This window comes from Equus quagga, chromosome 14, assembly GCF_021613505.1.
Source record: "Equus quagga isolate Etosha38 chromosome 14, UCLA_HA_Equagga_1.0, whole genome shotgun sequence".
Taxonomy (NCBI): domain Eukaryota; kingdom Metazoa; phylum Chordata; class Mammalia; order Perissodactyla; family Equidae; genus Equus; species Equus quagga.
Window position 1 is genome coordinate 38,628,962 of NC_060280.1, and position 17,217 is coordinate 38,646,178.

General features: G+C 40.9%; 2 protein-coding genes across 11 annotated transcripts in view; both read right to left on the reverse strand.

The window, feature by feature from the left end:
• Positions 1-7,339: 7,339 nt before the first annotated feature.
• Positions 7,340-8,530, reverse strand: CCDC89 (coiled-coil domain containing 89). Its single transcript, XM_046638564.1, has one exon. The coding sequence runs from the start codon at positions 8,450-8,452 to the stop codon at positions 7,340-7,342; it is 1,113 nt and encodes a 370-aa protein (XP_046494520.1). The 5' UTR covers positions 8,453-8,530.
• A 6,017-nt stretch (positions 8,531-14,547) lies between these two features.
• The window catches only part of SYTL2 (synaptotagmin like 2), a 107,798-nt gene continuing 105,128 nt past the window's right edge, over positions 14,548-17,217 (reverse strand). For all 10 annotated transcript variants that reach the window (XM_046685122.1, XM_046685123.1, XM_046685120.1 and 7 more), the window contains 2 exons: positions 16,512-16,717; positions 14,548-15,638 (listed from right to left, as the gene is read on the reverse strand). In XM_046685122.1, coding sequence (XP_046541078.1) covers positions 15,493-15,638; positions 16,512-16,717 — 352 coding nt within the window. In that variant the 3' untranslated portion in view covers positions 14,548-15,492. The remainder of the gene's footprint in view (positions 15,639-16,511; positions 16,718-17,217) is intronic.

Here is a 17,217-nt window from a genome sequence, read left to right on the forward strand (position 1 = left end):
ACAACTAGCTATATCAGGTTAATCTTGTACATTTTCTACACCAGGTCTGGAATCAGCCATTCCTCCAAGAAGCCCTTATTTATTTTACTGAAAAATAGTTTTTAGAGGCCATAAACTAGGCCTTCGTGATGCTCACTGTTACCAAATTGTCATTACTTGTGAGCTAGGAAATACGGATTTCTTTAAAGAAAAACTGTCATGGATTTACACTATTTTCAATTCAAACTTAACATCAAATGATTTTTACTTTACTTTTTAATATCTTAAACACTGAAAATTTTGTCCCTGGTCACATTAACATAATCATTTTTTGCTTTAACCTCTCTCTCTTTCTCTGTCTCATATACATATATATGATATAGTTTTCAAATGTAATATAATAGGTTTTTTTTTAAGATTTTAGTTTTCCTTTATCTCCCCAAAGCCCCCTGGTACATAGTTGTGTATTTTCACTTGTGGGTCCTTCTAGTTGTGGCGTGCGGGATGCCACCTCAGCATGGCTTGATGAGCGATGCCATGTCCATGCCCAGGATCCAAACCAGCAAAGCCCTAGGCCGCCAAAGCGGAGCGCACGAACTTAACCACTCTGCCATGGGGCCGTCCCCAGTAGTTTTAAAATAATGTCAATATTACAACTAACCATAAAACTAATAAATAAAATTTATTAAGGTTTTTTTTTTACTAAGATTTCTTTGTGGTTCTATTTCTCCTTGAAATATATCCCCTTAAGGCTATTCATTAAAAATGCTGTTTTCTAGAGTCATTTTGACAATTCTTTTCTCTGTATGGTTGTACCAATGTGAAATTCATGCCATGTCCTGGTTATCTCTCTCACTCACTTGAAGTTTTAGCTCTCTGATTTCCTCTTCACCCAGCAAGGCCTTATTTAAGGTCACCTAGTAAGTGACAGGATTTGAATCCAGGCAGTCTGATGCCAGTGCACCCCTTCACTCACTGAGCTAATACCTTGGCTATTTTGTTGATCACAGATCTGGGTTTCCAAAGGGCCTAGTGAAAGGCTTTGAATCAGGGGTGGGGGAGGATTGAGCCAGATTATGAAGGCTCAGACTTCTGAGAGGGACTGAGGTAAATACGGATGTGAGCATAATGGGATTAATCTGGCCAGAGTCTCTTTTTAGAATCTACTGTGACTGCTTATTCTGCAGTCCTGGATAGTGTGGCTTTTGGGAAAGACAGTTTTCTTACCAGGAACAGGAGATGCTGTGAAGGCTTTTGACTACGATCCTCTCATATTTTCCTCATCTCTTCTCTTGGACAATTCTAACACATTCTACAGGATTTAGTTAAAATCCCACTTCTAGGAAGAGCTTTCCCTAACCTCTCCTACATTATGCTGGGAAACCCTGCTATGCATTTCCATGTCATCCTATCCTTCGGCATTTTTCTCACCCACTAGGATGCAAATTCAGTGAGGCTAAGGTCTCTGTCTTACTCATGTTGTGTCCCAGCACTTAACACAGTGCCTGACAATAATAGGCTCTCGATAAATATTTGTTAAATCAATGAAATATGTTAAATGAATGAGTTATTAATTAAAATGGAAAGATTTTAATTTTTAAGAAATTAATTTTATTTTAATTTAATTGAAGTTGAAAGAGTGTCTTGGTCTGCCCTATCTCTACCATCTTTTGTTTGTCTGTTAGGGCAAAACCAAAAACCAACATCCAAAGCCTAGAAACTTGAATATATGAGAAAATAAGTTTTCTAACATGTAAAATTAGGTCTCACACAGACATGCGAAAATCCATGAGAAAAGTTAATATATTCAAATCTTTGAATTTAGGAGAGAAATAGCAATCACTAAAAGGCACTCCTTAGGGCAGAAAAAGATATTGTCATTATCCGTATGTTGTTGCACATTTGTGAAAGCAGCAGCTTCCAGCTGAATGGCTTGACCCAGATCTGTCAGGCCATATTTGGCTTTATATAAAATTTATCTTGTCTACTCATTTCTTGGAAAAAGAAAAATCTGTAGGCTTTTTGAGTCATCTACACAGAAATAGAGCTTGCTCAGAAGTTAAGCAGTTATGTGGAAGATTCTTTTATTTTTATTTTTAATTTTATTCTCTTTTTGAATAGGTAATATAATCACACGGTTCAAAAGTCAAATGATATAAAATGGTATCTATTGAGAAGTTTCCTTCCCCTTCTTATCCCTAACCACCCCAATCCTCACACCCCTTACACTACTAACAACCACTTTTATTAGTATTTATTTTTCCTAATATTTATGCAGATGGAAGTAAATATGTATGCATTCTTATTCCCTTCTCTTCCTCTTCCCTTTACACAAAAGATAGTATACTACAGATATTATTATGCATCCTGGGTTTTTTTTCCTATATATGTCCTGGAGATATTTCTATATTGGTACATAAAGAGCTTCCTTTGTCTTTCTTTCTTTTTATTTTTTTTTACATTTGCAATGTATTCCAAAGTATGAAGGGCCTACAGTTTTTTAACCAGTTCCTTATTGATGGTATGTAGACCATTTCCAATCTTTTGCTATTACAAACAATGCTGTAGTGAATAATCTTAAAGATGAAAGGGAAGATAATTTTAGACTCATACAGAAAAGAGTGGATTAAAGCATTAAATAGAGACAGTCTGGCATATAGCTAAGACAGTCTCTTTGTGGAACTGGGGAGTGAGGGACTGGAGAAGGGGACGCTGTAGTCACTTGAATGTGTGGTGAGTGACTAGGGAGATCTGTCCAAGAGAAAATTTTTTCTTAGATTAGTTTTTTCCAAGTGGGATAAACAGAAGGTTTTGGAAGAATAACATCAAGTAGGGAGACTCATCTGTACAGCCCTAGGCCCTTAGATTTAATAAGATGTTTTTAGTCTTTGGAAAATAATATCGTTTGTCCTTGGGGAGATGGACAAAAGATTAGAAAAGCCCATTCTTGGCCACCTTCCAAAATTCCAACAACGTTTTAAAGAGGTCAAGATAAAAAAAAAAAAAAAAGATTCTTTGCCTGATAAAAGCTTGCAATCTAAGTATGCGGTACAGCAGACACTGCTGGGGGCTCACCTAACATCCACTTCCCTTCATTCTTGCTGATAGAGCCCTGCCTTTGTCAGGTAGCCCTTTCTGCTATATGGCATAGACTGGCCTCAGTTCCATCCAGGGGCAGATCCTGATTGATCTAAGTCAGTCATGGTAGCAATGCTCCCCATGAAGATGCTTGGTTGAGGTATTTGCATATGGCCCAATTTTGGCCAATGACAGGGGAAGACAAGTCATCTGGAGGGGCAGGGTCAGCTTTTGGGAGAGCAGTTAGGGTTGTGATCCTCCTCTTTCCTTTATTCATGTGCCAAGAGACAGTATCTCAAATGTCTGCCCAGCTCTCTTGGTCTTGCCATAGTGGGGAGCAGAGAGTCATTCCTGCCCTGACGGAGCCAGAGCCACCCCACAGGTATCTGGGTGAAAGAGGGCTGGCTAGAACAGCAAGCACCTGGGCGGGTACTCCTTCAATCAATGTTCTTTAAATAATTGTTTTACTTTAATATGGTGGAGTTGGGGAGAAATAGATTTTCTATTAATACTTTGTCTACTAGAAACAAATTAACTTGACTAATTTTCATGAATTGAAGCAAAGTCAGTGTTGTGAAAACATTAGCCAGTCAGTTCACTTTTCCTGTAGCTCTCCTTCCTTTCCTAGCTCTTTCATGATATTTCGGAACCAGACAAGTTCTTTAGAGGCACAGTGAAGGGCTTACAATATAGGTAACACAAAAGATGACACTTAACAGCTACCCAGCACTACTCACAAGTTATTTGGTTTTAGAATCTCTGTTCTGCTTTCATTTTAGGGTTACTGCTTGTGGATGTTGCAGAAAAATTCACTAGGGATATAAGTCTGCTTTAGAAAGGAGTTTTGTGGTTTGCTTTTTAAATTTCCCCCCAAGGGGAGTAGTTTGGAGGTGGCCAATTTACATTTTGTCAATTTGTTCCAGTGAGAAGCGTCACTTTCTAGATCAGCATACCATAGTAACTAAACTAGTTGCTCATCCCCTAACCTGGCTCTGGGTCACAGATTAAATAGAAGATAAGCACTGAGAGAGTGCAATACAAAGTACTGTGAAGCACAGAGGAAAAAAACAGTACCTTTTTGTGACTGGTGAGAAGGTAGTTTGTATCATGCGAGACAGCATGGGCTTTAGAGCTAAAAGCAGGTCCAGCTACATAATTTGCAGAGCCCAGCACAAAATGAACATGTGGAGCCCTTGTCATACAATTATTAAGAATCTCAAGGCAGCAACAGCAGAGCATTAAACAAGTCCAGGGTCCCTGTGCAGGTGGCAGACCCAAGAAGCCAGCCCTGCCGGAGGGGCTTGGGTTCAAATCTCACTCCTGCCACTCGAAGCTCCATGGCTTTGGGCAAGTCACCTTCTCTGAGTCTCATTTTCTTCATCTGTAAAATAGTGTTAACTAAACCTCCCTTGAAGAGCTGCTCTGAGGGTGACATGAAAAGCACTTGCCACATGATAGGTTCACATTCCTCTTACTTTCTTAGTCTGTGTTGTGGGCCCTTTACCTCAGTTGTTCTCTAGGCATCCATCCATCTTTGACCTTCTGTTCTCATTACCCATTTTCCTTATGATATCTTTCAAAAGGGTATTAGAATGAATATTATGAAATGGCCCATATCTAATCATTTGTGATCTACTAAGTAGCAATTTTATATGATTCAACCTAACACAAACTCCCCAGCATGACTTTGAATAGTACCATCCTTAGACTCCCAGCAACTGAAACTCTTCCTCTGCAGCTATGTTTTAGGGGACATGGCCCCCAGCCCCCTACCTTACCCACTCCTGCGCTATTCCAGACGCACCCTTCCCCACCTAACGAGGAGTTCCCAGAGCCAAGCCCTCTACTAGACCACTCTCCAGTACCGGGACCCAAGGATTCCCTGACCAAGTGGCCCTCAGCTGTCTTCCAGGACCGCCTTGGCCGGCCTCTGCCCAGGAGCCACCTCCTCCTCACCGGCTGGGTGCAAAACTTATGCAGGAGTTTTTTTTGTTTTGAGGAAGATTAGCCCTGAGCTAACATCTGTTACCAATCCTCCTCTTTTTGCTGAGGAAGACTGGCCCTGAGCTAACATCCGTGCCCATCTTCCTCTACTTTCTATGTGGGATGCCTACCACAGCATGGCTTGCCAAGCGGTGCCATGTCTGCACCCAGGATCTGAACCGGAGAACCCAAGGCCGCGGAAGCAGAACATGCCCACTTAACCACTGCGCCACCAGGCCGGCCCCTTATGCAGGAGTTTTATCTGGGGACCTACTTCTCCGCACCTCCTCCCAATCGCTTATGATTTCCCCAGATATTCTGGGATTTTTAAAAACCTTCATGACTTTCTACATGACGCTGTCTCAAACCTTTCTGGGAAATTCTACTAGTCATTTAAGAACCAGTTTATATATCAACTCTTGTATTAGTCATCCCTGGCAATCCTCTCTACCATCCCAACCCTTACCCCCAGGCAGAGTTAGCTGCTGGGTGCGTTTTTACGAACTGTGATCACATAACTGTGAAAAAACATCACACTGTATACAATTGCTTTTACGTTCCTAGACTAGACTGTGTAGGAGCTGTTCCAGGGCAGAAAACATGCTTCTGCATGCTTATTCTCAGTGCCTACCCCAGAGCCTGGCACTCGGTAGACAGTCAATAAATCTTTCAGTGTGGTGTTGTCATCAAAATCCCAGCTCTTTCAGTGACATGTGGCCTTGAGCAAGTTGCTGAATCCCAGTTTCCTCTTCTTTGAAATAGAAATGAACATAATTACCTTCTTGAATGGCCCTAAGGATTAAATAAAACAATACATCCGAGGTGCTTCAGCACAATGATAAATAGTGTGAGCCCAATAAAGGATGACTATAATTAAACTACCTCTTACATTCTGGTTCTTGGTAACGTGTAAGAGGAAGTAAATAGTCCTTTCAAGCCAGCAATGTGGTTCCTTGGAATTCGTGTTTAATACCACAATCTTAATAGAACTGTGAGAAAATAGGTTTTAAAAATTGCCTGAGGTAAGGTAAATGATACTTGCAAACTGTTTACTAAAAAGGTACCAAGTAGCATTTTTCAATAAAACGAAAACATTAGGTAACTCTTGGCACTCTTGGCACCAAATGGGTGAGAAAAATACTACATTGCAATCTATTTTGAGAGGTATTCATAATAAGTTTATATATCAACTACATACATAGAAATAAGCATAAACTTTTTATAACTACCTCTTTAGGAACTTTATATAAATATACATGTAACAACTATGATCTGTTTTTATAACTACATATTTAGGTATTCCTACAAAAATGCTGTAAGTATACCTATATACATTCCATTTAAATGTTTTTTTAAACAAGGAAAAAGTTAATTGTAAGGAAAAATATACTAATAGAGACAAAACAATCACTATGTGTTGCTACATGTATCATACCCAGTCTGCTATAACTTGTTACCCCAAATTGGGGGCTTTTGTCTATTAGCATATTGTGCAAAATTAAATGAAAGTACTGGTATTTGCATTCTTGCACCTCTAAATCCTGTTTTATCAAGGAGAAAAACCAAGGAAATGGAATGTGATCTAAGCTTTCAGGCGAAATAAGAACTGGTTGATTTCACTTATTTGAATCTTGTTGCTTATATAGAATGACTATAATAAGTTTGCCTACTTTGGTAAAGAACTTAATAGTCTCAATCTTTGTTCTCCAAGCTAGTGCAAATAAAATAAGATAAAAAGGATACTGCTGTAAAGCAGGTGAAGCAAGCAATTATTTGGCTGGTTGCAAAATCAGACACTTTTTTCTGCAAGGAATCCATGCTATTATTATGCTGTCAACTGTTAGGGTTTAAAATCTCAACTACAGGAGACTACAAGCCTACCTATCTACAAGGGCTAATTATGCTAATTTTTTTCACACTAGCATATCTCATTGCACATTTAAGATTCACTTAAATCCATAGGAGCTGCTAATTTAAAATCTTAGGATATAAGAAGATATCTGAGGTTGATAATGAATAAATTACAGGGGAGGTAGAGATACTGATAGCAAATTTAGGAAGATTTCAAAGCCCCAAGAAAGAAATTTGGTAAACCTTGTGTATTCTAGGTGGTAGGACCGCAAGTGAGTGTTAGCCTTACAATAGTAAAAACAACAACATCATAGTAAAGTAGCTTTTCTTTGAGTTGCCTGTTGTGCTTAAAAGTATAATAAATGGAATACCATCTTTACTCTTGCCATAATACTAAGGCACAAATATTTGAATTCTAAATTGGAGGCCAGAGGAAGCAGAAGCTTCCTTACGGAAAGAGATGGCGGAGTTTGGCATTGAGTTCTCTCTCCTTGCTTAAAAGATCCAGGCTGTGCTTTTTGAAGGCTTCAGACTGCAGCCTGAGTTCATCGTAGGCCTTCTGGATCCCATCTACCCTGCGCTGAAGCTCCCGGACTCTCAAATTACTGTCCACAGCCACTGCCTCTTGCTCAAACCGCTCTAGCGCATGCCTCCTGGCCGCATCTGCCATCTCCAACTTCTCCTCAAGCTGGCGGATCTCTGCTTGCTTGTTCTGAAGCACCTTGCCCCTCTCCACTGACAGCTGCAGCAGCTCCTCTTTCTCACGAGTGACGGTCTGCAGCTTGGCCTGCAGCTCCTGGTTCAGGCTGCTGTGCTCCAGCTCAGCCTTTGCCATCTGCTCCATGGCCTGCTGGTGCTGCTGCTTGAGGTTCTGCAGCTGGCTGCGCAGCTGCTCTGTCTCCTTGGTGTGGGCCTGGGCTTGCTGGTTCTGCAGCTCCAGCAGCTCCTTCTCTCGGGCCTGTGCCTGGCAGGCATCCTGAGCACACCTCTGTTTCAGAGTCTCCAGCTCCTTGGCGAGGACCTCGCTCCGGGCAGTGAGCTGCAATACTTTGGCCTCCTGGTCCTTCAGAGCCTGGCTGAAGAGGTTGTCATTCTCCAGCCTCAGCTTCTCGTTCTCCTCTCTCAGCTTGACGTTCTGACTCTTGTGTTCGTCCTTGAAGCGGATCATCAACTCGTGGTTAGCTGCCAGGGTCATAAAGCGTTCCTCCAGCTTCTGGGCATGCTCCTTCTTGGCCTTCAGCTTCTGGGCCTCCAGCATCCTCTTCTCCTCCAGCTCTGTGTTGAGCATCTCCAGGATCTGGCAGCGTTCCAAGGCCTTGTCTGACCTCCGCTTCAGGATGCAGATGAGCTGGGACTGCTCCTGGATGCGGGAGCAAAGCAACGCCTTCTCACTCTTCTCCTCCTCAGACAGTCCCCGGAGGTTTGCCAAGGCTTCCCTCAGACCGTCCAGTTCCTTAAACTCCATCTCCTCTTCCTGGTTTTCCAGTTTTTCGCTTTGCTTATCTAAGGGTTCTTCAGAGGGTGGGGTGTCCATCTGGAGGGCCTTCTCTTCCTGGGGCATAGGCGTTCTCCTCCACTATCAGCTGACTAAACAGCCTTTCCCCCTGAGATTTCGAAAGCCACAGAGTTGCTAGGGACTCCTGGCACTCTCCAGCAGTTGTTTTTTTTCCAGTAAGGAGCCCTGTGATTGGTGGATAGGGCTTCAGAATGCTGTGAAGTAACAACCGGGGGACCTGGGGGAGTTCAGAACCAATCTGGTCAGGTTATGCTTGGGTTTCTAACCAATCACAGATCTCAGCTCACAGCCCAGTGTCTGGCCTAAAAGGTACAGAGAAGAGACGCCAGCCCCACTAGATTTCCAGCTTCTATCAGGGGAAGAAGTCTGACTCTGCCTAATTTCTGGTAGGAGTAAACAAATTAAGCTGATGATGACACATTCCTCTTCCTCCCCACTTCAGTTGTCATGAGAATAAATTGCTGTCTTTGGAAACACAGTTGGCAACTTAAAAATCTGCAGTCTATAAATACAAAGTAACAGTTGTATTCTGAGAGTCAGGATCCTAAATGGCTGTGAGTTTGCACCTGTAATATTTGGCACAGCTCAGGAAAAGAGCAAACACAACGAAATTTCTTTTGTTTCCCTTAGCATTGTCCCCAGCTGGGAATACCTTTTATTACATATTTAGCACTCCCTGTTTTTACCCATTAGCAAAATAAGGTTACAGAAAGAAGATTAATGGTAAACATTAAAAGAGACAAAAAGATCCAAATGAGGCTTACCAATATATACCAAAGTCAGTTCCAGATGGATTAAATAAGAGTGAAATAAAATCAAAGTATTAAAAATGGAAACTAGTAGAAAATAAAGGTAAGCATAAAGGCTCTGGGCCAGAAAGGACTGACTTAGCTTAAACATTATCTAAGAGATGAGTAAGGAAAAGCTTAATTTGACTTTGTTGAACAGCTAAAGTTATCTATAATTTAAAAAATTTTGTGACCTCTGAGGTCTCTCCAGCCTCTCCTTCCTCTGGACCTGCCTGACATTTTACTCCCTAGCCCAACCCAACTACTGAAGTTCCCCTAACCCACCAGCTCTCTTGCCCTGTATATAGGTGTTCCCTCTGCTTGGAATGCCTTTTCCCATCTTGTCACTTGTCACTCTAGTAATTTACTCAGTGTTTTATACTTAAAGAATCATCCTCTCTGTGAGGCCTTTCCTGGCCTCTGCATTAGAATTGACCACTCACCTGTTTTAGCGCATTCACTCACTATAGCCTGTTCATAGAGCATGTTAAAGCCTCATTGCACTCACTGTTTACCTGCCTGCTTCATCCTGCTAAACCCTGGCATCATTAAGGGCAGGGACTGTGTCTGTTTCATCCTTAATGACTAGACCGGTGTCTGGCACATTGGAGAAACTCAGATAAATGTGTGTTGAATGGATCTTGGAGGCAAAAAACAAATTGAGAAAAATATCCACCATAAATATGACAGACAATAGACTTATATTTTTATAGAGAGCCTGTTCAAATCAATAAAGCATTAACATCTTCAAAGAGAAATGAACAATTAAATTCACAAATGAGGGGACAGAAATGGCCAAGAATTGAACCTCATTAGTGAGCCAATAAATACAAGTTAAAATTAAACATAATTTCATCTATCAAATTAGTCAAGTTTTTCCCCCTTATTTTAAGACTACTCAGGACCGGAAAGGGTATAGTGAAATAGGTACTGTCTTATACTGTTGGTGAAAGTCAGTTGACAGCACGTATTGAGAACTTGAAACATTTTTATGCCTGTTGAACTAATGATTGCCCTTCTGGGGAGATCTTGGCTCAGGAAATAATCTGAAAGAAAAAGTTTTGCTCAAAACTTTTCATTACAGTGTGGCTTATAACAACTAAAAGTTGGAACTCTAAATGTCCAAAAAAGAGAAAATGTTAAGAAAAATTACGATATTTTCATATAACAGAATATTATGCAGCCATTAAATATTATCATGTTTATAGGTAACTTAATCGCATGGAAATGCTCATGTTAGAAAGATAATTGGGGGCTGGCCCCGTGGCCTAGTGGTTAGGTTCGCATACTCTGCTGCAGGTGGCCCAGTGTTTCGTTGGTTCAAATCCTGGGTGTGGACATGGCACTGCTCATCAAACCACGCTGAGGCAGCGTCCCACATGCCACAACTAGAAGGACTCACAATGAAGAATATACAACTATGTACCAGGGGGCTTTGGGGAGAAAAAAATAATATCTTTAAAAAAAAAAGATAACTGAAAAAGAAAGACAAAAAACTTAAAATTCAGAATGTTTTTAATGCTGTGAAAACTTCAGCATAGAGCCAAGAGTTGAATATTCCTGTCATCATTATTTCTGATGATCAGACTTAATCTTTCAAGTCAGGATGATAAAGAAAAAGCTTGGGAGTCATTATAGATGTTGGATGGATTTTTAAATGCTTCAGATTTCACTGGGAGCAAAATAGATTTGAAGAAAGCATTTCAGATTTTCTCTCTGGTCTCAAAGATCAGGGTCTCACATCTCAAATTCTGAATCTCATCTATACACTGAAAGCCAGACTGAGGACTAGGGAAATTTCCTGAACTAAAATTTTAATAACTACTTAAAGTATATGATATTGAGGTCTTACAAAAGTGGGTTCCAAAGACTTAAAAAATATGAATTAGTTATTCGTAATTTTTCCTTCATTTCTCTTCTTCTCTTTTCCTTAAATTTCAAGCTTCGTATACTGAAATGAAACTTGTAAAGTGGAGGCAAGTGACTAGAAAGTTAGAATAGTCCTCTACATTTAAATATATGCATTTCATACATATATTGAAAATTTTATTTGCTGATTACCATATATGGTTGTCTGATGTGGTAAAGTGAATTCACAGAATATATTTCCTAAGAAAAGAGAAAGAAGAAAAGAAAATGCTCAAAACATTAATAGCAGTTGTTTCTTGAGGATGAGCTTATGGATGCTTTCCCTCCTCTTTCTACCCAAGTCCCTTGTACATAGTGGATGATAAGTGATATTTGTTGATTAAATAGCTTTTCCATGTTAAAAATATTTTATATTTCTTCTATGTTAAAATTATTTTAAATAACATTAAATCCATAGGTTACTTGTCAAAGCTAAGAATCTCACAAGATCCTGATCAACATGTATTCATTAATTTATTCAGCAAACATTTGCGATGTAGAGTGCAGTGCTAGAAGCTAGTATACATCAATACATTAGATACCATCACTCCTCTCAAAGAACTTACAGTTTAGTAATGATGACTTTTGGCTCCTCTCTGCCATGGTTGTTTTCTTTGTTCTACTATTTTTTTCCAGCAACCATTGATCTTGAAAGTATCCAATAATTTCCCTTCCCAGAGGTCTAAGGCATAAAAAACTTGGCCAGTGCTCTCCCTAGTGGTAACCAGTGAGTCCCCTCCACTTGGCCTTTGTTAATAAGTCTTTTCCTGTCTTTTTTGAACTACTATTTACAGAGTTCTTCTATATACCCTACACAGTAATAGGCATTTGTACATCTTCTCTCATTTAATTCTAACTATATTCTTGAAAGGTAAGCATTATTATCTACATTTTATACTTTATTGGGAACAAAGAAACTAAGACACAGAGAGATTAAGCAAGTTGCCCCAGGTCAGCTAGAGAGAAAGTGATAAAGCCAGAATTCAAGTCCAGAGCTTTTTGATATGAAAGCCCATGGTCTTTCACTCTTCATTCATTCATTTGCTTATTCATTCACTCAATTCACATACCAAGAAACTCTTATGTCCAAGGTTGCAGTCCTAGCTCTTAAGATGATTACAGTCTGATGATGTAGACAGACAAATAATAGGAAAACAGCAATTCAGTGTGATAAGTGCTAATGTGATCATGGGTAAATCAGACACATCCCTATTCTCAAAGAATAAAGATAGGGGAGCAATGGTCTGAAGTCTGCTCCCACATCCTGACTGAGGTACTGAGTGTAGGACAGTGAGACTCATCTTTTTGTAAGGCTGAAGAACAAGTTTTTTGGAACAGTCAGATAAGAAGTGGAGGGAATGTTCTGAGATTGGATCCGATATGTGAGGGAATTTGTTTTGTGAAACAAACTAGTGAGATTAGTGAATAAGCCTGGGAGGGAGTGGAGACAGGAAAGGAGATGGGAGAGCAATCCCAAAGCAGACTGGGAATGAGAGTACAGGAGAAGGCAGATGTTCAGGGGTTTTTTACTTGGATAGTGAATATGGATGACAGAGATGTGCAAAGAAGAAGTCCAGGCAATTTCCCTGGTACATGTAGCCAGGCCTCTCTGGAAGAAGTTAGCCTGGGCCAACAGTAATAATCATGCCTTTGGTGGACTCCCAGGCCAGCTGAGCAGGCAGGGGGCCCCAGGATCCTTGCCACCTACTTAGAAGCTGCAGCAGTCAGGGTAGATGGGGAAATTTAGGCCTCTCCGGAAAGAGTCAACAGAGACTCTTTGAAATATTACTTCATTTTTAAATAATGGAATTTTGAAGTATTTTCACTTGAGGGAGACACAAATTGTGTGGCTGCGCAGCTCTTGATTTCTCCAGTGCCCATGTCTATATAATACCCCATTCTTCTGATAATGAATCACTTCTCCCTCACCACAGGGTGGACACATAATCCAAGCAGGGTCGATCATAAGATCTTACCCCATCCATCCCTGGCCACAGGGAGTGGTCCCCACCTAGGGAGATGACCCAAGCCTGGCCCGATTCTCCCAGAGACCTCTGAAGCCGAACCTAGCAAAGAGAAGTGCTTTAGCTGAGAGGCTGTGATGCTGGAGCTGCCTGTGGTGCTATTTCCACTCCCTGAGGAAGATGACAGGTGGTATGTGAATTCCTGGTTCCAGCCTGAGTCCTCCAAGTACTCTGGGTTCCTGCAGAACTTCTTTAATTCTATGGACTAATCCAGTATATTTCCAATAAATCCCCTTTTTGGGCTTATTTCTAGTTGGGTTTCTCAAAAAAGAAAGTGAAAAAAGCCCTAAAACATGCAGTTCAAGGAAATGCCTCCAGTTTAAGAAAATAAACATTGAAGGTTTAGCAGGACTTTGCCTAAAAGTCTCACTGGCGCAAAAGTCTGTCAATTTGAGTTCACTAAAGAATTCAGGTTGCCCACACTTGATAATGTGTGTAAGTCCCATTAGCCTTCCTCTTGCAGCCAGGTGAGATTAAATTTATGATGTACGTTTTCTTTTTCAGGAAAAAACATAACAGGAGATCCCCTTGGATGTCCTGAGGCAGTTGGAAGTCGGGCAGATGCAAGGAGAGTGGTTCTATTGTCCACTCTGGTGTTTTGAAGGTCAGGCATCTGGGGATGGCAGGAGGTAGGCAGTTCTAGTCCTAGATGGGGAGATACTGGAAGCAATCACATAAGTGCTTCAAAGCTGGCTGGATGCTGGGAGAAGGCTGAGCAGATAACCGAAGGCAGGGCTGAGAAAGTAGTTTGTAATGTGAAGTGGTGGAAGCTGGAACAGGATTCGCACTTCTGCCACTGTTCCAGGCTGACCTTGGAGGTGTGCCTCCATTCAGCTTATCTTGCCGTTCCCCAGGTCACAACAGGAAGAGGGAACAGAGTCAGACTAAACACCCCCATAAAAGACCTCAAGAGACAATGGGAAGGGTGCGGTACTATCGCTCTTACTGGCAAGTGGGTAGGAAGTTCTAGTCTGTGTGGGGAGGAGTCAAGCACTCTAGTTGCTTTAAATGACATTTATTAGCCACCTGTTACAGGATCTCACACTCCCCCACCATGCAGGCTTCCCCTAAGCTACATTAAATCAGTGATCTTTTTGAGAAAGGGAAGCTAGTTGGGTCCTAAGGGGAATGATATTTTATATATTAAAATGACTCCAAAATGTCTCCGTGGAACACTTTTCAAGAATAAACGTTAACTTATCTTCAAAGCTTTTCAGCTATTTTTTAAAATAAAAATTGTACTCTTAATAACATAGCCAAAGCTTCCCACTTAAAGGAAATGATGTCCAGAGTTGCAGTAAAGACTGAAGAAATATTAACTCAGTAGAAGTTCCTTAGCCTTGCTAGGGAATTTAGATTTTAGGATTTTTAACATAAAGCATTTCATTTAAAATGAAAAGTCCAATTCATTTGACATTACGATTAAATCATATAATTTATTCTAAGGATTTTTATAAAATACTTTATGAAAATTATACATACATAGAAGTACAGTATAATTTAACAATTTACATTCTAATTAAAACTTTATTGCAAAGCATGCCTGTGACCACTCTCATGCTGCTTTTATATAGTAGAGTTACAAGAAAAACAAAACCTTATATATGCAAGGTTTTGGGGGGTTTTTTTACATACCTATTACAAAATACAGGCTTGAGACCTATCTTAGGAGAAAAATTGAGCCCAAAACTGAATTCCACCTATGGCCAGTGGGTGGCACCAAAGTACACTTGAGACTGTTTTAACACTGGGAAAAGGGAAGCAGTTTCTCAAGGCAGAAATACATGCAGTAAATTCAGTCTCGTGGCGCTAACATGGAATTCCACATTTTAATAGAGATTGCAGAGTAAATAGTTTTCTTATGGTCAAATTCTTTATCATCACAAATATTCTGCCTTTTCTCCCCCTCGTCGGAGTATCTTTCTGTCACTCTTTTCCACAACTTACTTGTTTTCAGTTCCTGCAAGGGCTTTCAATGATCAAGTGGCAGACCCTCCTAACTGTAGCTCCAGACTGTGTTGTGAAACACATGACGGCAAACTAGAAAATTCTGCTTGTTAACCCACACCCCACATTTAATATTTTTTGGGCAGCTTTTTCTTTGAAGCAGCAGCAACAGTTCAATTTTCCTAGCTTTCTCAACTATCTTCTTTACTGTTGGAGTCACAAATAAGTTACCCATTTTGTGATTATTTAAATCTCTTGGGCCTTGTAACCAAAGAAGCACATCATGCAGGTTGACTTCAACGTGCTGTGTAGCATTTGTTAGTGGCAATAGATAGGTGATGATCTCTGTCCACACAGTCAGATTTTCAAGATGAGAGTCCACCTGTTCAGCAGTTTTCAGAGGAGAAGACTTTTGGGTTCATTTGGAAATTTTGGCAATCAACAGCATTCTGAGAGGCAAGGTTGCTTCAATCCAAGTGTTGGGGGAATTTACCATCTTTTCCCAGAGAGCAACTTCCTCTGAAGTAGAGTCCATCCAATCTACTTCAGTACCATAGCTTTTACCTGAAAAAAGGAAGCTTTGCATTTAGAAAGGAATAGCTCAGTGTGGGGGCTTGGGGTGGGGGGGCCGGGGGGTGGGGGGGGGGGGGGGGGGGGGGGAAGGATCATCCCTAATTATAATCACCAATGGAAGACAGCTAGGAAGAGTTTTAACATCACCAGGAGGGCAGATCTGGGACTCAATACAAGAAAAACTATTTAACCATCTGAGATGTCCAATAATGGGACACTCCATAACTGGGATAACTCCTATTATTCTCAGTTATTTCTCTTCACGTGCACATAAGAGCTGACCTGTCGGGGCCACAGGAGAGTAGGAGGGAGCATTCTTGCATTGGGTTGGAAATAACACTAGATGATCTCTAAGGAAGTGTGGTTACAACTTTAGTGTCTAACAGACTCAATTTCAAATCTTCGCTCTGCCACTTCTTAGCTCTGTTACTTAATTTCTTTGAACATCAGTTCCTCTGGGGATAACAGTAGCTACTCACAAAATTGCTGTGAGGATTAAATGAAATAATGCAAATGAAGCACTCAGTACAGTGACTAGTGCTCCATAAATGTTAGTTATATTCAAAGCACACTTTTAGCCCTGAAGGGCCATCAATGTTTTTTCAGGAAACAGTAGTGATGAAGGCTTTTGTGTGTCCCCTACAATAATTTAAGCTCTGCGATGCAGACACTGTATCCTGTTAATCTTCATATCGAGAGCCCTTGGCACACAGCCTGACATTCTTTCACTCATTCATTTCTTTACACTTAATGGAAATAGAGTATCTGCTTTCATTAGGAAAAAGCAAAGCAACCAACCAACCAACCTCTAGTGTCTCCAGAAGCACTTGGCTCATAGAGAATTAAAAATATAACAAATGTTACCTGTTCCAAAGCCAATCCGAAGGCCTCCCAAAAACTGGTTGGTTAACTTGTAATGGTCCCAGACGGTAAGCTCTACACAGGCTTCTGTCAGGTCTTCAGGCCTGAACCCATCGTACACCATGGTGTGGTTGAAGACAGGGTTGGTGGTTTTCCCTACAGCTCTCGTCTTCTGGCGACTTTTCCTACTGGTATCTGGAAGGATAGTACTACAAAAAGAAACATTATTGTGAGGGATTTTTTTTTCTTTTTTCAGTGAGGAAGATTGGCCCTGAGCTAACATCTGTTGCCAATCTTCATCTTTTTGTTTGAGGAGGATTGTCACCGAACCAACATCTGTGCCAATCTTCCTCCTTTTTGCATGTGGGGCATGCCACAGCACCGCCCAATAAGTGGTGTGTAAGTCCGCGCCCAGGATCCAAACTTGCAAACCCCAGGCCACCAAAGTGGAGCAGGCAAACCTAACCACTATGCAACTGGGCCGGCCCTGTGAAGACATTTTAATAAGATAGACATTTATGTTTTCAGTGCATTTCAAAACAGCTACTGAGAATTGGTGGAAGGAAATGGAGGAAAAAAAGAGTATAGAGAGGCAGCAGTGCTGGTGGTGGGGCATCCTGCTGGAAAGACTGTGCATCAAAATGGACCAGACTTGCTTTGAATCCTGACTCTGTCAGTTATTGGCTGTGTAGTGCAGGGAAAGTTACTT

What these genes read in the sequence shown, in the direction of transcription:
- CCDC89 (XM_046638564.1), bottom strand. Translation starts at nt 8,452, where the DNA reads ATGCCCCAGGAAGAGAAGGCCCTCCAGATGGACACCCCACCCTCTGAA.